At 32.8% G+C, this 22,460-nt stretch overlaps 1 protein-coding gene across 1 annotated transcript; it reads left to right on the top strand.

Moving 5' to 3' along the window:
- The first annotated feature begins 13,077 nt into the window (after window positions 1–13,077).
- Window positions 13,078–22,219, top strand: LOC107449602 (uncharacterized). Its single transcript, XM_043052058.3, has 4 exons — window positions 13,078–13,201; window positions 16,515–16,769; window positions 18,733–19,039; window positions 21,144–22,219. The coding sequence occupies exons 1-4, from the start codon at window positions 13,187–13,189 to the stop codon at window positions 21,416–21,418; spliced, it is 852 nt and encodes a 283-aa protein (XP_042907992.2). The 5' UTR covers window positions 13,078–13,186; the 3' UTR covers window positions 21,419–22,219.
- The last annotated feature ends 241 nt before the right edge of the window (window positions 22,220–22,460 follow it).

Raw genomic sequence — 22,460 nt, 5'->3', positions numbered from 1 at the left:
TTATTAAAATCACTCCTACTTGCATGAGCAAAATAACAGTTGCTCGCGCAAATATTAGTCAGACATACTGCTGACAACTATTTATGGTTATTTATATATTTATGGCTTTTACGGAACCATCTGTTGACAAACTTTGCTAATACTTTTGAAAATTGGAACAACTGGTTTCGCAAACAGAAGCCGAATATCTCTCCTCTTCTATAATTTATCTTCCAAACCGTCCGTTATTTTCAAGGCACCTCGCGAATCTGTCTAATCTGCAGCAGATACGCTAATTTATAAGGTTTGTAAAAAAACTATTTTAAAAGCGGTGACAGGCGAATATAGAATAATGGATTATCTGACGTCTTAATAAAATTTTATGTGAATATCGACATTTTGATTTCTGTAGCTATTCGTTTTAGAATTTAATAGAACAAAAACTGAAATAACCATTTCGTTTCAAAAGGGATTAGAAAGTAAATGCAATATAAATGTTGCATATATATGTACATTCTTACGTTTTATTTATGAATGCAATGCATGCTGCATACATAAATAAAACGTAAGCACCCCATTCATCATTAAATTTTGTTGATAAAAGAAGTTGCAATTTGTTGAAAAAGAAATGATTGTTCCAGAAAAATACAGCTTAAAAAAATTTTAATGATAAAGTTTGGCGATCAATGAAAAAAATAAGCATTATTCAATTGTCCATTTAAATCTAATATTCTATTGGAAGTACAAATTAGTTCGGTCCGCTTTCAGAAGATGGCTCTGGCTGTAATGAATGTTTCATAGTGGCAGCTGGATTTGGTGGTTTCAGATAGGTTAGACATCTGTTAATAATATTCAGTTTATATCGCTTTGAGTTTCGTACAAAAACCCTGTCTTTTATTTTGTTGAATGCGTCAAATTTTGTGGTAACTAAGCACCATTTCCGGGAGGTCTTATGTTTCTGCTTTAATTGCAAGAAAAGTGCAGCTGAAGAGCATCAAATACTTGTAGAAGTTTATGGTGACAATATCATATAGGGAATGGTTTCGACGCTTCAAGAATGGTGAATGAGGAATGGTGAACGGTGTTGTATACTATGAGCTGCTACAACTTGGAGATTCCATACCAGGCGATTGGTATAGGCTACAATTGATCGTTTAAGCCGTGCATTACTAGAAAAACGGTGGAATGCGAGCAAAGACATGACAAAGTTATTCTTCTGCATGATAACGATTGGCCTCATGTCACAAAAGTCGTAAAAAATTATTTGGAAACACTCAAGTGGGATATTTTACCTCACCCACCGTATTCGCTGGACATAGCTCCATCTGATTACTGGTTGTTCCGACGGATGCAGCACGATTTGGCGGGTCATCGGTTCACTTCTTACGCAGAAATCGAAGCGCTCCTAACTTGGATCGCCTCAAAAGACGAGACATTTTTTTGAGATGGAATTCGAAAATTGCCTGAGAAGTGGGAAAAAGTAGTAGCCAGAGATGGACAATTTTATGATTAATCTGTTCATTCATTTTGTTCTGAAATAAATGCATTTTTGACCACACAAAAACGGATCGAACTAATTTGTACTCCCAATATTTGTACTCCCTCCATGTACTCTCGTCAATCGATGTACTCTCTTCACCGTTTTATCCTGTCGGCATCTAAAGGTGGCAGTCGCGCGAGCAGGACAAACAGGCATAGAATTTTAAAAAGAACAAATTAATTTTATTTAACCATCATAATCAAAGAATGGATATCTTAATGACTCAAAATAGAAGTGCTCCTCAATAAAAATGAGAAAATATCTTGCATAACAAATCCGTAAAATTTTTCTTTTTAAGGAATAAGGGAAATCTTAATAATTATAATCAGTCCATTAAATAGGTAGTGAGAAAAAGTCTTTCTCACGGTTCAAAATAAGGGAAATATCAAAAATGTTAATTAATGTATAACTTGAAGCCAAAAATAGATTAAAAGACTGGATGTGAATATTAAAATTTTATGTTAAAGTGAATATTAAGGAGCGTTTAGATTAAAATAATGAGTTAAGAAAAAGATTTAAATAAAGGAATAACATAAAAAGATTATTTGAAGCTTTTTATGTAATATATATAGATAGATATTTCTTATGAAAGCCAAAATGAGTGAAATTTCACCAAATAAACAGAAAATTTTTTAATGAATTATATTTTGTTTTAAACTCTCAAAACCCGATTTTCAATTTGGTTAAACTTCATAACATTTTTGAAAATTAAAAAACTTGTTTCATTAAAAGACTTTAACATAACTAAAAGCTTTAAACATAATGCAACTTTTGGTAGAACTATTTTTAATTGTAATGATATTAGCAAAATTAATGTATCCGATTATGAACGACGCTGAAAAGATAAGAAATATTTTGAATTGGTTGATAAACATCATAAGCATATTATTACTAACAGTCAGGGCCGGATTAACCTATAGGCACACTAGGCACGTGCCTAGGGCCTACGAAATTCAGGGGCCTACGAAACACTTGGGAGAAAAAAATTTGTTGACAAAAATAATTTAGCTTTAAAAACAACTAGTGTATTTTGCACAAAATTATGAAGATACAAACAAAAATATAATATTTTTCGGTAATAAATTATTTTGCATAATCTTATGTAATATATTACTTTTTTGCGATTTTTGGATTCAACGAAATCTTGTATTATGCTGTCGAATTCCAAACTACGCAAAATGTCGTATTAAATAGACATAAGTGCGAGCGATGCCAAACGATCTTGATTCATTGTTGAACGCAAATAATTTTTTATCAATTTTAATCAGGAGAAAGATCTTTCTCCTTCTGCATTTGATCCAAGAATCGACAAATATATTCTTAATGCAATGTGAACGTTAGGAAAAGTATTCACAAGTTTATCTTTAATTTGAGCCTTCAACATATCTTGTGCAGATTTATGTTCATACTAATTTGAAAATAGTAAAAATTCATCTACAAAGTTTTCCTCTAAATCGGATGAGTAAATTTGCACCAAATTTTGCGCTTCTACTTTAATCTCAGATTCTGACAGATTTTTGTGAACAAGAAAACCGAAATTATCGTACAAATCACTGTAAGCTTTACGCCTTTTAGTCATTTCTGAAATTAATACATCTAAAATGGCGTAATACGTTCCTGACATTTCCTGACAAAACGTGACTAACATTTTATTAAAATAGTATTAAATCATTTTTTTTTCTATTAGCAAACATTTAACCTACCTTGCAAATTTATTTATAAATAATTTCGAAAGATTTACTTTTGACAATGTTAATTTCTTTCACTTAGTTATCATAGTAGTATCATGAAAACTATGAAGCTATTTGTAGTATAAATATTTCTTGTAATTAATCTCACTATCAATTTCACAGTTTTCTTTGCTGGCTTGTTGTTGTATTGTTGACGTGAAGTGTTTACCTTTACATAGTTATCGATCGAACTAATCATAATGGTACGTATTACCGATATCAACTGCAATATCGGCAGTATGGCGGTATTGCAGATAAAGTTCGATAAACAAATTTGTAAATTAAAATCCATATTAATAAAAATGTAAAAAAAAAATATGCTAGAAAATTTTAGCATATATTTTGAAAAGAGGGGAGGAGTGGGGGAAGGAGGGAAGGGCCCCGAAAACGGCTGTGCCTAGGGCCTACGAAAGGTATAATCCGGCTCTGCTAACAGTTAAAATATTATGGAAAACTTAGAGCTAAGAAATTTAATGTTATAAGGCAGATAATTTAGATCCACTTACCATTTTTCAATTAATAAAATTCTAAAATACTTTCTTAATAGTTTTATTTTGTTTAAAGACATCAAATAGATTCTTTTTACCTTTAGGTATGTTAACAAACAGGAAGAGTGAGCTGTTTATTTTTACTTTAAAAGCTCTTTTTTTAACAATATTGAAAATTTAAATAACAGTAACCATTCAACAATTTTTTCAAAAATTAATCAATCAATTAATCAACTACAAAAATATTTTGTAATTACTCCGATTAGCAAAAGTAACAATAACTATGCAATCTTCTGTAAAAGATTCTATGCGAACACTTTTCAATAAGGAGTTAATTAGATTAAGGAGTTAATTAGATAAGATTAAGGAGTTAAATGTAAAAATTTTAAGCTTCGTAATTTTAATATTACCATCACTAAAAAAAATTTAACTTCATGTAAGAAGTTAAAAAGTGAAACGTACAAAATACTATTTCTGTACCCAATAATCAGTCCAAAATTTCATAAAATTCCTATAAAATTTAGATCAATAACTTGTGGGTCTAATGATAAACCTGTCACCATTTTCCACGATTCAACCTATACATATTTTATTTTATAACCGTCGTTGAACATCAAACCCAATTTAATGGATTTACGACCACTAATGTTCAACTCCTAGCCTTGTAATTTTGAACCTAATCCTGAATCGAGAGTAGGGAGAAATTTGCCTTTGTGGAGGACTTTTTGATGGAGCTAACCCGCATTTGCGTAACATGGAGAGGAAGACCACGAGAACCTCCCACAGTTAGCCTAATGGCAAGGGGGCTCCAACTAATGATCCGTCAACCACTGAGGATATTTCACGTCAGCATTGTGATCGGTGCAAGCTGGACGCGGAATTCGTTTAGACTGGGATTCGAACCCGGTTCGCCGAATTGGAAGGCGAACTCTCTATCCCCTGAGCCATCGCGATTCATATGCATATTGTTGTTGTAGTTGTTGTAGTTAATTTACGTCGCACTAGAGCTGCACAATGGGCTATTGGCGACGGTCTGGGAAACACCCCTGAGGATGATCCGAAGACATGCCATCACAATTTTGATCCTCTGCAGAGGGGATGGCACCCCCGCTTCGGTAGCCCGACGACCGCACGCGAAGTCGAGCACTTTACGATAGAACAGTTTAACGAGGACCAATACCGCACACCCTCGGTCCCTACGCAGACTGATCCATGTGGTCACCCACCCGCACACTGACCGTAGCCAGTGATGCTTGACTTCGGTGATCTGCTGGGAACCGTGTCTTAACGATCAGTCCACTGCGGGACCATATGCATATTGAAATGAAAGAAATTAGTTAAGTACTAAAACGCAAAAGCAATGGAGTAAATGTATTTATTCGTGTAGAAGAACCGTTAAAAAATTGCCATATTTTTATTTAAGACAATGATGCTTAATTAATGTTGGTAATATGCATTAGTTAAAATAAAAAAATAAGCTACTTGCTACAATAGAAAATTTACTATGTATATTCATAATTAATTTAGGGGAACCATACAAAATCGTCTTGCACATATGATGCTTAATTATTATGGTATTACTGGTGTTTCGGTAATTGGTGCAATTTTGATAAGAGTTCTACAACGGGTTCTTTATTGTTTCAAATATTATTTTTTTCAGTGGTAGCAAAGAGAGTGTATTATTATTTTAAGGAATTAGAACAAAAGAACTTTCTGACACCACTACTTAAGAATATTCTAAATTGCAAATTGAAGGTCAGATAGATCACGCTCCGTAGTCCTTATCAGGCTCTTACAAAAATTCTGATTTTCTATTTTATTTATTTATTTGTCTATTTATTTTTAAATTCAGATTTAGTTTGCTGACACTGATAAATGTATTACGCCCAAAAAATTCAAATGTTGAAGGGTTGTGCCATAAGTACCAAACATACTTATATAGTTTTAGGTATGAAGTATTATATTGATTATTTTACTCCTCAAAAAAGATATTAACCGGATGAAATTGATAGTGGTAAATTTTGACTATCATGAGTTGACCGAGAGGAATAGCATCATACCAAGTGATGCTAAATACTATTTATCTCTATTCCAGTGAGATGAAATACGATAAACGAGTTTTGCTTAGTTTAATAACGTAAAGTCATGAAGTACTTAGTGAAAGAACCGGGTAAGGGACATTTTCAGAAGGATTGTAATCAGAATACGGAAAATAAATAGTATTCGAACTATTTTATTACCAATTTAGTAAAAGGCGGGACTAATAATTGGTATTCGAACTATTTTATTACCAATTTAGTAAAAGGCGGGACTAATAATTGGTATTCGAACTATTTTATTACCAATTTAGTAAAAGGCGGGACTGATAATTGGTATTCGAACTATTTTATTACCAATTTAGTAAAAGGCGGGACTAATAATTGGTATTCGAACTATTTTATTACCAATTTAGTAAAAGGCGGGACTAATGATTGGTATTCGAACTATTTTATTACCAATTTAGTAAAAGGCGGGACTAATAATTCTTTGCCTCTTTTTATTTACCACTGCCTAATTTGAAATAAAAATCATGCATGCTAAAAACTAACGTGGGTTAGTTTGCTAACATTAAAGTGATGGCAAAATCTGTATTATATATATATATATATATATATATATATATATATATATATATATATATATATATATATATATATATATATATATATATATATATATATATATATATATATATATATATATATATATATATATATATATGTTGTTAATTTACGTCGCACTAGAGCTGCACAATGGGCTATTGGCGACGGTCTGGGAAACATCCCGGAGGATGATCCGAAGACATGCCATCACAATTTTGATCCTCTGTGGAGGGGATGGAACCCCCGTTTGGGTAGTCCGACGACCTGCGCGCGAAGTCGAGCACTTTACGGTAACACAGTTTAACGAGGACCAATACCGCACACCCTCGGTACCTACGCAGACTAATCCAAGTGGTCACCCACCCGCACACTGACCGTAGCCAGTGATGCTTGCGGGACTATATATATATATATATATAGTACAAAAAATAACAAAAATGGTACAAAGCTTGTAACCCTAACTGAACAATTAACCGTGATATCGATATTTAAAGTGTGTATCTAATATTAGGGGACAATATACTTAGTGCACGTTAGTCTGATACGTAATGATATGTATACAGGAAGTGTAATGATACGAAGTAAAATGAATTACAGAGAAAATGATTTAGTAAAAATGAGATTGTTATTAGATTTTTCCATTGTTTTAGTTTTCCATTGAGATGCTTGATGGAGTAAACAAAGTTAATTATTTTAAAAGAGCTTTATTTTTATTAGTTTATTTCAATTATACCATTATAAAATGACTTTTTTATTTTTAAAAATAAAAGGTTTTATTAGTTGCTAAAAAATAGATTAGGTCAGTATCATTTTTTTTCTTTCGATATGTTATTATTGTTAAGAATTTCTAGGAAATATTAGTTTTTTAGAGATATACCATTCTTTTTTCCTTCGTTTTATTTGGTCTTTTTGGCAATGATGCAGAAATTTCGCGTTAGTAAAGGGATTAATAACAAGCATCATTAAGTATACTTCTCAATTTTCTAAAGTTTATTATTAAAATTTATATTAGTAAGTGCGTAGCCTTTCGCGAGTTTCTTCATAATAAAGAATCACAGAAAATGCATTGAAGATGATTCACTGTAATCTTATTTTGTCGCTGCGTAGTAAAATTGACAATTCGCGATCGTAACGCTCGAATACGCCCTCTAGCGGGGAGGTTATTTTTAGGATTTTATTTATTAAGTTTTCATTTAGTTTTATCAGAATCATTAGCAGAGTAGGACGCCATTTTTAGCAGCAAATAAAAAGCAAAATTTCCCTAAAGAAAAGGCTGAAGAGCTTGAAAAACGACTCAAAACATTGGTAAATCTTTCTGAAACAGAACTTACCCGACATCTGAAGAATAATTTCTCAACAATTTTGACCTTTCTATAATCAACAAATATGCTACCCATAACTTCCGATTTCGTGATCGAATACTGTTACAGATGTGTGTATTACGGTAAAATACGTATTTTTGTCTTCAATTCATTACAAATTAAAGTGAAGTCAACAATGCTTACAACATTGCTTACGTGCAGAACTGTAAAAGTTATAGAATATTCTCCTTCTTTATAGAATAGTATATATTACTGTATCTACATAATTCGAAAAACAACAGTAAAGAATCATCCGAATTACTTGAAATAGTGTTATTTATGTTGATAATTAATAAATTTTCATCGTATTTTTGGTAAGTATTTTTTAATTTTGAGTGATTAATTTCAACTAGAATTCAGCTATTCTGTTTTCAACTTACATATTGAAATTCATATCGAGATCTTACAATTACAAAATTTTGTTGTGTGGTATGTCATCTAAAAGTAATGTAGGGATAATCTATGTATATGTTATTTCCGAATAAAATTTTAAAACGAAAAACATTTCATTTGGAATTTTCTGCGTTTATAAAGCAAGTAAGTGTTATGATTTTTATAATAAAAAATTTACTTGTAAATAATTTTTTTGCTAATTTGATGATAGTTCTCTACAGAATGGCTTTTAACGTCTGATACACTTTAAGAATAACAAAAAAAGAAAAAAAATCTGAAAGTTTTTTATTTAAATATGAGGAGTTTTTAGAATTGTTTTTTTTTTTATCTTAAGCATTCTTTATTTTACGTTTTTCACTTTATAATTGTTTGATAAAAATTGTTGTCAAAAAACTTCTTTTGCAAAATTAAATGCTACAGCATAAAGTATTTCTGTATACTTTTTGCATATTTTAATGTTTGAAGTAATATGATTCAGAAAAGTATGGAATCTAAAGTTTAAATGAACCTTTCATATTAGATCATTAAATTTAGTAGAGCGATTTATCAGGCACAAGGTTTGAACTCTAATAAGAAGATTTTTAACAAATATTTTCCGATGTGATTTAGATGTTCCTTCCCTAGAAAAAAAAGAGAGAGAGATTCCATTTTGTTTTCACTCGCATAAGAAAGAATAAAAAACATTTTTCTTTTTTTAATTTAATAAGCCACAATAAAGAAGGAACGTTACCATGCTACACTGAAGAAAACTCCAGTGCAACTGATGATCATGTCGTTCTGCTAGCAGACATTCGTCTCAAATAACAACGTTTTTTATTGGCCGTTGCGTTCGCGAATAACCTAAATTCAAAAACGATAAATTAAAGCGAAATTCATAAAATCAAATAAAGAAAACGTTACACATAGAGGACCAAATAATAGATAAATTCATAATCCACTCAGAGTTAATCTTTCTGCCGCAAGGGGGTGAAATATACATTTTTCCCAATATGGTTGCCCTTTTACAACGACAACAAAAAAAAAAAAGATCAATGAATATATGAATTGGGAGGCAATAAATTTTGAAGGGCATGTTCTTAAAGGCTTATTTACTACTATTGATTTGAAATTTACATTTTCTTCTGTTAAGATTTCGAAACGTAAATCAATTAAAATAAAAATTGTGATTTCCTTTGATGATGGAACAGACATTGAACAGTCAATCGAGATCAATATTAACATTTTCGGATTGGTATAATGGTGTTTGAAAGAGATTGTAAGCTACATCATACACCCGTTTCGAATTCACAAGTTCATTCATGAAATGGGGTTTGAAAGCTAGGTCTTTTCTCAATTTTACATGTATAGTGAATGAATCATTTATATTGCGTGAAAGACAGTTGATAGTCTTGTGCAAGTCATTGGGTACGTTGACAATAGATCCTTTTATCCCTAACTGGTGTTCAACACCCAATTCTCGTATTTGCAAAAAGGGGTTCGGAGAGCCACCATTCGCTCTTCGGTAGGGTTCAATTCTGTCAACCACTTTGGTACTTTTGTGAGAAACGGACTCCATGCTTTCGCTTACAAACGGAATCCTTTTGTTTTTCCGTTTGTGCATAACGCTTATGGTATTCTCGTCTACGTTCTTTTGCTTTGACTTTTTCAGCCTCGGTAAGCTTAGATCTTGGCATCGCTTTTTCTTGCTTCAACTCTAGCCTTTGGGACCGTGTCATTTAGTTTGGGCCACTCTTTATTTGTGATATTCACATAAATTAGTATTGAAAACGATCGAGTTTGAACTGTAGGCTAGAATTTCTGATTCTTAATTAAAACAATAAAAACAAAAATATCATTCAAATGATGAAATTCTCTTCTCACAACTCAAGAAGTGTTTATGGGATCTCTCTGGTCCCATATCTCAAAAATAAACTCACCAACATAATGCATAACAAAATTAAAAGTGAAAAAAAGAATTCTAAAATAATTATCAAGCAGCAGCGGTGGCCATAGCAACGCATGCATTTCGATTCTGATGCCTATCACATGAAACAGAACTTAAAAAATAAATTTTTGACAAACTAGAAAACGATTTTAAAAACAAGATATACTAAAAAAAAGAATCGTTTGCCTATTTCTAACTTTATATTATTATTTAATAAGAAGAAAAATTTAAAACCACTTGAAAAATAAAACTTTTTTTTATAGCGAATATTTTTTTTTCGCAACAAAATTGGATGAACTAGACTGCTGCTAAAACGGCAGCTTTTAGTTACGAATTTATATGATCTTCTTTTTAGAATTGACGAACTCTATAATCAAACTATGACTTATGCTCAATGTAATATAGTTCCATCCGTAACAGTCATGGAATTTCCATCGAGACACTTTGTACAGCTCTTCATGGGAAAAACTACAAACTATTAGACTTTCCACAGACAGTATAACTCAGGAAGACCGAGAAATCGAACAGAGGATGAAGAATTTGATATTTAAGCTTTTTTCCTTTAACTCCCAATCCCCAAGAAAGCATAGACATGATCACCAGCGATGACTAGATTACTATAACTGGTGTCTAATCCAACTTCAATTTAATGTCTGGACTGACGAATGTAAATTTTCTCATTCGCCTTCCAAAAAGGTGAACTTGGCTCGAATCCTAGTGATGGCTGATCGATACGTATTCCGCATCCAGCTTGCACTGACCACAGTGCTGACGTGAAATATCCTCAGATGTGGACTGTTCATAGGTAAGAATCCCCTTGCTGTCAAGCTAATCGTGGGAGGTTTTCGTGGTCTTCCTCTCCATGTAACACAAATGCGGGTAAGTTCCATCGAAGAGTCCTCCAGGAAGGCAGAATTTCTTCCACTACTTGATCCAGGAGTTCCCTTGTTTTCTGGTTTGGACTCAAAATTACAAGGCTACGGAGTTGAACATTAGTAGTGTTAAACCCAAATAATTGGGTCGGCTGTTCAACGACGATTATGAAATAAAATTTAAATATAAAAAAAAGGAAAATTAATTTGCAAAATTATTAAAACAGTATAATTTCAAATTAAGATATATGATTTAATAATAAAATGATTATAGAAGCTTTTCTGTAATGGTGGAACTCAAATGAATAATAAAAAAGTAAATTTAAAGTCAACCTGAAAAGTAAAACTCTGAAAGTACCGTAAATATTCCATTCTAAGCACTTATATAACAAGTTATATATGCTTGTCAATAAAAATGTCATTTGCTGCATAGTTCACATACAAACATGTCGACAAGTTTTGACACCCGAAAAGGATTATCGAAACAATAATAAGTGAATAAAAGTTTGATGCATGAAAAGGCACGATTGCCAATAATTTTTTTTAAAAGAAAATAAAACCGTGGTGACTGAAGGTAGGTATGTACTTCAGGTAGGTAGGTAGGTCACACTAGAGCTGCACAATGGGCTATTTGCTGCTACGATCTGGGAAACATCCCTGAGAATGAACCGAAGAAATGCCATCACAATTTTAATCCTCTTGTAAAGGGGATGCCTCCCCTGCTTTGGTAGCCCGACGACCTGCGTGAGAAGTTGAGCACTTTACGGTAGAACAGTGTAACATGAATCGATACCGCGCACCCTCCGATCCTACGCAGGCAGATCAAAGTGATCACCCACCTGCTTACTGACGGCAGCAGTGATGCTTGACTTCGGTGTTCTACTGGGAACCGGGTCTTTACGATCAGTTTACTGCTGGACTACTGGTCCACTGCGGGACTTCGTGTTCGATAAATGGTGACTGAAGGAGGCAAACCATTTACCGAACTCTTGATGCCCATCAACAGTTCGAAAAGTTATCTATTGCAGCACTGGGTTGGAACCTTGGATATAAATTAAATTTTTTTCAGATTCTAAATCTGGAGAACGCGCAAACCGGTTGACTCGATTGTTTAAGAAATTATTTTACTGAAGGTTTTCGGTTTAGTCATAAGACGAATTTTTCATTATTGCGTTAAACAGTTTCTTAATATTATCTCCAATTAGATATTTCCTGATTTTCCGCTAGATAACAACACAATACAATACAACAAAAAAAAACGACTTATTGCCTACTTGGAAATCGAGATGAATTTTCCACCAAAACGCTCTCTATGAAATGTGTCTTATCATTATATTGCCTCAAGTCTTACAGTTAAAGATTAGATCAGCAAAAAGCAAAACAAATAAATTTTAAGTTTTATCACACTTTAAAAATAAAGGCTTAGTAATTAGTGTAAAGAGTGATGGTCTCTTTGATAACTTAAAGATATTAATAATTAGCCAATTTAATCCTTGCGCAAAAATTAATAGTATTTCATGAACAAAAGAAGTGTCAAATTATTGCAGGCCATGCATACAAAACATTAAAAAAAATGGGATGATTATTGTTTCAACTAAACAGACATAATGGGATTTATTTAAATCGAAGAAATCCCATTAACGGTTTAATTGGAATGAAAAATAATAACAAAGGCGAACTACTACTGAGGAAACTGTTATTTAAATTGAAAAAGAATAAAAAGAGATAGCGGAATTCCCTTTAAGGATATTCAAACTCTTCAAACATCATAAATAACGTATTCCACACGCCTTTGCATGCAAATTCAATCAAAAATCATTCACTTTTTCCTTTTTCGAACTTCATGATAGAGAAATCGAAATTAAGATCATCTCTACCCTAAAGCCAAACGATTACCTACTTTTTACAATTCCACCCCCTTCCTCCCTCCACCATCTATTAAAGAACACTCTCGTTTTCAACTCTCTTGTCCAGTCATTCATCGGTCAAAACAAAAAGAACAAAAAAATCGAGCAAACCTGCTGCTCTCTCGTGTTTTAGAAGAGTGGATGCAAATTAATGAGCAGGAAGCTGTGGGGTCAGACGATCTCTTGATCCGAACACCCCTTCTCCCACATCCTCCCCACCCTCGTGACACTTTTTGAAGAAGTAACTCTGGAATTCTGTATATAAAGGGAAGACATGGAACTCATTCTCAACAAACTCATCTTCAGAATTTCTTCCTGACTAGTCCTCCGAGAGTATCGCCAGCAAAAGGATGTATTTCTTGCAAGTATGTATGGTTTTCTTTGAAAAATTCGATAGCTTTCGATAAAAAGAACTCTTAGAGCACAATGAGCTTCGCGGAAAATTACATTTTCGAAAATAAATGCTTGAGATTGCAAAAAATTAGGATAGAATGATCTTCTTTGAGCTTGACGTAGGAAGATCTTCCTTTAATCTTATTTAACTATTCATTAACTTAATTTAATTTGGAAGTCTTTAAATTCCAAAGATTTTAGTGGATGAAGGATTAAGTGAGGGTTTTAGGGTGATTTTGAAATGGATGAAGGTTCTTTTAATCTTATTTAACTATTCATTAACTCATTTTAATTTGTAATTCTTTAAATTCCGAAGATTTCAGTGGATGAAGGATTCGGTGAGAGTTTTAGTGTGATTTTGCAATGGATGAAGGTTCCAAGCACATTTTGAGTCGTTCATTGCACAAATTAACTTCCCTTTTCATACTATCTTGATATACAGTCCCTGGTCAAATTATTAGACGCACTGTAAGATTCTATGCAAAATCTTAACTATCAGGTGATACTCTACATCTTTAGTGTTTTTACGCGATTGAAACCGGTTTGCACTTGTTTATGTTCGTGTATTAATTGGTTAACATTGTAATGCATTACGTTAAAAATAAATACAAACGGGAAGCATGCAAGAAATCTCTTGAATAAAAACCCATTACACGTATGTTTAAATATAAGAGTATTGTATATAAATTCGTGCAAAACATGCAATTATTAAGAAACTACAGTGCGTCTAATAATTTGGTCTAATTATTATAATATACTAGTATAATACCTGATATAATAAATATTCTATATTTATATAATATACCGTCTAATTTATCCCATCGTCGAATTTATATTATATATCGTCTAATTTAACTAATTGATGCAAGAACGTAAACAAGTGCAAACCGGTTTCAGTTGCTTAAAAACAATAAAGCTGTATAGTATCACCTGATAATTAGGATTTTGCATGGAATCTTACAGTGCGTCTAATAATTTGGCCAGGGATTGTAAGTGTCAATGCATCTGATTCACTAATAGCTATTTAAATTTATAATAATACTACTCTCAATTAAAAATGATTATCTCCAATTGAAAGAAATATAAATAATTTTACTAAAAGTTTTAATTTTGAAAGGAATTTTAATTAAAAAAAAGACATTGTGATTCATTTCACCGCATTTTTCACTTTTTTGTTTTACAGTGTGAATCAATTAGAGTGAATCATTGCACAAATTAATTTCACTTTTCATATAATTTTAATATGAACGTGAATGCATTTGATTCACCAATAGCTATTTAAATTTATAATAATATTCTAGATTAAAAATAATTAACATCTATTAAGGAAATAAAAATAATTTTATTAAAAATTTTAATTTTGAATTAAATTTTAATATATAAAAGATATCGTGCATTATGTCATCCCATTTTGCACTTTTTTATTTTATGGTGTTAATCAATGTGTGCAGAGAACGGCTCAGTTTGCAACAGACAGTTACGAGTAGTCTTAGAAAGCTTCTCCCTTTGTAGCAAAACAAAACGTGAATAGTGCGAACGATGTGACGCGAACAGTTTAAGTGTGTAACGGTTTCATAAATGGTGGAGAAGAAATCCGAACAATCTATGAGCTTGAGCCGCGATGGTTCAGGGTATAGAGCGTTCGACTTCAAATGAGGCGAACCGGACTCGAATCCCAGTCGATAAAGAAAGGAATTCAATAAGTTATTTAAGTTCAGAACACGTTCCCGAATATTCTAGTGATGCATAAAAATATATGTGGTTTACCAAACATCTTTTTATTTGCAAAACAATATTTTACACATTTATCAAGATTTGAATGTTTTCAAAATCATATTAACCCAGTTAAAGCAATTGTATTTGAGAATATATATATTATAATTAATATTTTAAACCCATTAAATTTCTTTTTTAAAAAACAGAAAAACATCTACCTCTTATTATTTTGAAAATTGCTAAGTTAAAAATATTGTAATAAACTTGGTAAGAATTTATATCATGTTTCTCGAACAAAAAAAAAGTAAATCATACATTTCTGTCTCTCAGCTTTTCTTTGAGTTTTTCAGGGACACCCAAAAAACTAAAAAACGGTGCAAATTCCTGTACTTTAAATTGCTTTAAAATTATACCCAGATAGCAAAATAAGGTTTATTTTCACTCAGAAAAAACCTTTCAATGTCAACCTAAAAAGGGTTCGTTATGCGGTTTACGTGTAAACCTTCTAACCTTAAAACGAGATCTGTGACAATCTGCTCTATTCTGAGCACGTTATCCTGATCCAAAACCTTAGAAAACAACCTTATATGTAAAAACCTTAAATCGAGGTTGACTCCCAGTTTCCAAGTGTGAAAAAATTCTTTAATAAAGCTAGTCTCAAGGTGAAAATAACCTTAAAATCTAGGTAATTATAAGGTTTCATTTCACAAAGTCTTTTATGCTCTGCTAAAATCCACCTTGTCATGAAATTTTAAAGGACAGTGCAATTTGATCCTATCGGTAGTGTGACGTCATGATGAATCTTAAGTGACCATTTTACCTATAGGACTATACTTTTTAAAAAATAATTTTTAATCCTTTTTCTATGAAAGGTTTGAAACTGCAATATTTTTGCACTATTGAAAAAAGGTTTTTAGTACAAACATTTTCGTGAGAATAAAAAGAAAATCCCAACACAAGGTTACATGCTTTCTGGGATACAAACTGCTTATCTCCATTTTTAGAGGAGAGGGGTATGTGATGACTTTCTTAAATTTTTTGAGTTAGAAAATTATTTGGAGATTTAATTTGTGTGAGGCGTAATAAAAAGAGCTACTTAATGTGCCTTTTCGAAAAATTTACTGATTCTACTACGCAGACAATAAAAAATAATTCAGGATGCATATTCAATTTTGTGACTGTTAGTTTTAAATTATCGAAAAAAGAATTATTGCTTATTGAATACCTTTTTTTTTTCAATGGTGGGCACTTCCCATTGGTCTCTGAAGTGCCAGAATTGCTACTCTCTTATCGTTACCCAGTGGGCACACACAGAGAGAGAAAGTTATATCTATACCAACGCTGGAATTAGAACCCACAAAGACTGGTCTCGTAGTCCAGTGCAATAACCACTTAAAAACCTCATATGATTTGAGCAATTTTTTCTAGACATATCTTATTTTACTTATAAGCTTTTTTTGCAAATTGTTTTAAGTTGAGTCTACTTGGTTTTAAATGCCTTAAAGACAAACCAACGTAGTGTAGACTCAATTATGAATATTATTTACAATGGTTTATTTGTTCGAACAGGTCGCTGTCCTGGTCATTGCTGCCACCAGTTATGCCTTAGCCGTTGGTGGTTACAGTGGTGGTTCAAGTAGCAGTAACTACGGCAGTGGTGGTGCAGGCGCTGGCTACAGCAGTGGTGGTGCAGGCGCTGGCTACAGCAGTGGTGGTGGAAGCTTTGGAGGTGCTTCAGGAGGAGCTAGCAACTATGCCGGAGGAGCTTCTTCATATGGAGGATCATCTAGTTTTGGTGGCTCTTCCTCTGGATTCGATCAAGGAGTAAGAAACGTGATTATGTATTGCATTTTCAATGTCATCAGTAACTATTTTTTTTATTTACTTGGGAAGGCTTACCGTGTAAGCTAAACGCAGATGGCGCTAGAAGTTAAAATTCGTCGTCAGACTTCCGACTGATTTTTACGTCTAAGCTTGAAAAAACGCACCGTCTAATATTATTATACTTGTAGGGTTTTCAATGTAACGTGCTCTTTCAATTTAATTTTTAAAGAAACAAACAACAAAATTAAATTCGGAATACTCCGCAAACTTGCTTTGATGCTATCCGAAAAATAACAAATGGTCCAATTTTATACATCTGTAATAGCTAAATATGGGATAACGCTCAAAACATGACTAACCTTACACTTTATTTATGCTGTCATATTAATTTTGTTAAATTTGTTTTAAGATCAGAACCAGTTATAATTTATAAATTGCAGAAAACTCGTAAGAATGGTAAAATTATGCGTACATTTAAACACAAATCACAATAATAAAACTTCCTAGAACATTAAGCGTGTTCACACATCACCTCGTAAGCATAACAAAAGCGGAAGAATACACTGAAAGTTTTCTAAATTTCTTCCAGTTTTAGGAAACTTGTTATTGTTTACATTCAGTCAACCATTCTTCATTTGGTTCCCTTGCCATTCAATTAAAAACATTCAATTCAATATATTCTCCAAGTACAATACATTCAATATTTCCACAAATTCTGTATTATCACAAACTCCCTCAAATTATAATCCCGCTATTCAGTATTCTGTACAATACATTCAATATATTCTGTTTGAATTACCTGGTAGTACAGTGGAAACTTTATTCGAAATCTAAACATGCACTTTTTTAAAGCTAAATTAACAAAGACCGAATTTTTTTTTTCCGTGCTTAATAGTTAGCGCAAAATTTAAAAATTTATTTTACATTGAAATAAATTATATAAAATTTACTCAATTGTACTCGTAAGTATTGCGTTTATCAAACTATACTAGATGTAATTTGCTGATAATTATCTAGAACAAATGAGGTCTGTTGTGTCGTACGAAGTACTCCAATTATTGCACACTTTCGAAGTATGCTTACAGTAAGTAAAATGAACGACTCAATTGATGGATTTGATATGGGACAAAATTAAGAAACTTTGCAACCCGCCAATGGACAGTAGTAGTATTTTTAATAGTGGCCACTTTTGAAAGCCATCGGCAACTTCTTTAAAAATTGAAAAATTCTAAACTATTAAAATGAACTATTGATAACATAATATTTCTTATGAAGCTTTTCTTAAACTATGGTTAGCAACACATAGTTCACTTCTAAAATCCTCCTGATTTTCTTTCTAAAAATCTCCCTGAAATTTGAGCCAGCGTAAAATGACACGTTCCGATGATGATTAGTCCCGCAGTGGACTGATCATAAAGATACGGCTCCCTGTAGAAGTCAAGCATTACTGATTGCGATCAGTAAGCTGGTGGGTGACCACTTTCATCAGACTGCATAGGGCCCAAAGGTGAGCGGTATCGGTCCTCGTTAAACCGTTCTACCGTAAAGTGCTCGACTTCGCATGCAGGTCGTCGGGATACCACGGTGGGGGAGACATTTCCTCAGCAGAGGATCAAAATTGTGATGGCATGTCTTCGGATCATCCACAGGGATATTTCTCAGACCGTTGCCAACAGCCTAGTACGACGTAAATGAAGTACCTACTCGCCTATCTACCCGATGATGATTGCAGCTTTAATTTTTAGCCGTGTTATAAATAATATGAGAAATTGAAAGCATGTGCTTTAGAGCATATGGGGTGCATTTTCAACGAAAACAAAATGGCGATTATCAAAAAAAATTTTAATCGCCACTTTTTGTATTAGTCGCCCTGTGTCCGGTAGCAGTTTTCAGTTTTACCCCATATGATTTCCAATATGAAACTCTGATTTTCATCTTCTAATCAAAATCAATTTTCCGCCAGGGTGCACCAAAACCATACAACTTTGATTACAATGCACAAGATGAAGAAGGCAATGTGCATTATCGTAATGAAGAAGGAGATGCCAGTGGCACAGTGAGAGGTAGCTACGGATACACGGACAATCAAGGCCTCTTTAGGGTGGTTGAGTACGTCGCTGATGCCAACGGATTCCGTGCCAACATCAGGACCAATGAACCAGGAACCGACGGTAAAGAGAGTCCTGCTGATGTCCAAATGACTGTAGATCAACCACCCGCAGGTCTTCAAGACAGATTCTCCAGTGGTAGTGCACGATCAGGATTTAGTGGTGAGTATCTTTATATATATATTTCCCTTTTAGAAAAATATATACAAAAAGTTATATAAAAAATATTACTGAATTGTCTCACTAAGAGTTGAGATTTCAAATCGGACAACTTTCTACAGTTGGCTAACTGCAATATAAAACGCAGTTCGTATTAACAAGCATTACAGTTTCAACTCGATAGAATTTTTAGTATATTTATTTTTAATTTCCCTTTTAGAAAAATTTTGGTAATATTTTGTGCTATTTAATTTCAATAAGCTCCTAGTACTGTACTAGGCAGGCCTATGATTTATCATAAGGCCTGTAAGGCCCAGGCCTAGGGCCCCCGCTTTTCTAGATCAGGCCATGCTAATACATGAATAGCGCCTTCCAAAGCCCAAGCTGATATTTTCATGGAAGATAAGAATAATACTTTAACTAATCGCATTACCATTATACAATACTCTTGAATTTACACAGTAAAATCTAAATTTAATATACTACAGTCCTTCTACAGTCAAACCCCGCTATAGTGAACACGGTTTATAGTGAACTCCCGGATATAGTGAATGAAATGTTAGGTCCCGTGCCTTGCTATACACGTATAATGTTATTTTTTGTGGATATAGTGAACCAAAAAAGTGAGGAAGTTGGATATAATGAACTTTTTTCTGTCTTCAACTGATTTTTTTCTTCTTTTTTTTGTAATAATTTTGAAATTTTTACTTTAAAATAAATACATATACCGATTTTTAAAACCATCTATAGAGGGGAATTTAGCGATAAGCTTCTTTTATTTCTCTTTCCCATCCCTAAACAAACCAAGCAGATATTTCCAACCCTGGCAGATAGTGCACCTGTAAGGTGTCAGTGGGATCAATATGAATTTTCTGTCAGGATCGCCCATCAGCTAAAGATTACTAAATTTTTTTTGTAAGCAAGACGAAGAGTAATGAAAAATAACACATTTTTCGCTACTAAATAATATTTTTCAGTCATTTATTTAAATAATGTGTAATAAAATAGAGGAGTTTGGGAACCATTAGTTAATTTGCTTGCGGAACGGATATAGTGAACTCCCGGTTATAGTGAACCTAAATTTCGGTCCCTTGAAGGTTTACTATAGCGGGGTTTGACTGTATAACTAAAAGAATTGTCAATAATATCAAAAGGAGATAGTTTCAAGTACTAAATTGGAATGTCTGAATTTATCTTTCATCAGTGTGTCTGCCGACTTAGAAGTAGGTCAAAAAATGCCAACATTTTGGTGCCGTTTCCTAAAAAATAAGCGATATCCATAATCCATATAATATTCTTTCATACCATTCTTTAATTCGAATTTGTAATAGAGTTCAAGATTTCTTTAATCAAATAATTTTAGAGTAGGGTTTCAATAATCTCCAAACAAAAACACAGTAAATATGCGTCTTAACATTATAGTGGATGATTCCGCAATCAATCCTTTAAAAATTCTATGAAACGATTACTGTATTGTTGATTCGAATCGATCCTTTTATAAAATCAGATGTAACAGACGAATCGATAGTGAAAGTACATTACTCAATGCTACAAAATTTATTCCTGCATTTGCTAAAAATAGTAATTAATCATACGACCCCTAAATCCATCACATTAAAACTTTATAATGTATACTTGTTAACTGATTTTTGTTCCATAAAAATTGAATTTCTGAACTGAAAATTGACTCACTGAATTACCAAAAGGTTTGAAACAATGAATCCTGCGGGTAAAGCTGTATAGATGTGCATAATTAGTGAACGGTCTCTAAGTTTAAAACGCAAATTTTCGCAACTTTTATAACGGTTATTAATTAAAATAAAAAGGCGTCGGATAAAAAAGCAAATGTTTTGATTCTTCAAATCGATTATTTAAAATCCAAAGTTTTATGCGTAGAAATGGAATCTTCTAAACACACACAAAACTCAGAAGTACCAAGACTAGAAGCTAAATATTTCCCTAAAAATTTAAATCCTGCATTTGTAAATAGGGTCTGCTTCTTTATGACGCTTACGACATTCTGTTTATATTGTTTTGAGTAAAAGTTACAAAGTGACATTAAACTACAAATATATTTTGAAACTTATCCATATTTTTCTGTTAACAGGAGCTGGCAGTTACGGAGCTGGAGCAGGAGGAAGAAGTGCTGCAGCTAGTGGTGGAGCTGGTGCTGGAAGCTACAGTGCCGGATCTGGAGCAGAAAACTATGGTTCTGGAGCTAGTGCAGGGAGCACTGGGGGTGCTGGAATAGGTGCAGGAGCAAATACAGGATTCAGAGGTGGTGCACAAGGTGGATTTTCAGGAAGAGCTACCTCAGGAGCAGTTGGTGGATACTCAGGTCGTGGTGGTGCAGGAGTAAGATCTGGCAAAAGTGGATACTAATTCCAATCGACTCGGAACGAATTGTATTAGAATCCAAAGTGCCAAATGAAATTGGAATCGAAAAATGCAAGTGCTTAATGTAGGTTGAAAAGCTATTTATTATGAGTAAAATTAGATTTTATTAAGAAATAGTGCCAGTAATATCACGTTTAATTTTACGTATATAATGAATTGCTATTTCAACCTGCCTCTCATGTTGATTCAAGAACTCAATTTTTTGGGTTGGGTCTTCTTCCATCTATGTTTAAAAAAAACAATCAGTCTTTTTCCCTAAAATTCGCAATTGTTATTGTTAAGTTTAACTCAGTGAACTAAAGAATGGGTTGAGGCAACGATGGATCTTATTTCTAGAAAGTTCATAATTTTTATTGTTAACTTTGATGAAATTAAGACGGTTCAGACAACAACCCGACTTTTTTCACTTAAAGTTCTTAATTTTATTGTTAACTTTCATGAAAATAAGACTGGGTTGAGACAACAACCCAATTTTTTTCACTAAAAGTTCTTAATTTTATTGTTAACTTTCATGAAAATAAAACTGGGTTGAGACAACAATCCGACTTTTTTTCATTTAAGGTTCTTAATTTTTATTGTTAACTTTCATAAATTTAAGACTGGGTTGAAACAACAACCCGACTTTTTTTCACTTAAAGTTCTTAATTTTTATTGTTTATTGTCAACTTAAGAGTGAAACTTCCGAGAAATCAAGATTGGCTTAAGATAACAATCCATCTGATTTCCTGAAGGTTCATAATATTATTTTTTGTTTGTTGTTAACTTTGACTTCTTGGAAACAAAGACTGGATTAGATGGAAGGAAGATAACGCTTATTATACAATGTGATACAACTGTGTATATACCTCTTTCCTCTGCGTTCTCATCTGTTCAAAATGGTAGATGTGTCTTATTTAATTTTCACTACTGCATCAGATTCTATCGTGTTTCAGCATAAATGTGAGCTTTTCTGCTCCAACACATTTGGTTGGAGTACTCTGTTGAATGTTTTTTAATAAAATATGCTTTATTTATTTTACTAGTTGAG

The sequence above is a fragment of the Parasteatoda tepidariorum genome, chromosome 2, assembly GCF_982258835.1.
Source record: "Parasteatoda tepidariorum strain Cologne lab strain chromosome 2, Ptep-v5.0, whole genome shotgun sequence".
NCBI lineage: Eukaryota > Metazoa > Arthropoda > Arachnida > Araneae > Theridiidae > Parasteatoda > Parasteatoda tepidariorum.
This window is presented reverse-complemented; position numbering and strand designations above follow the sequence as displayed.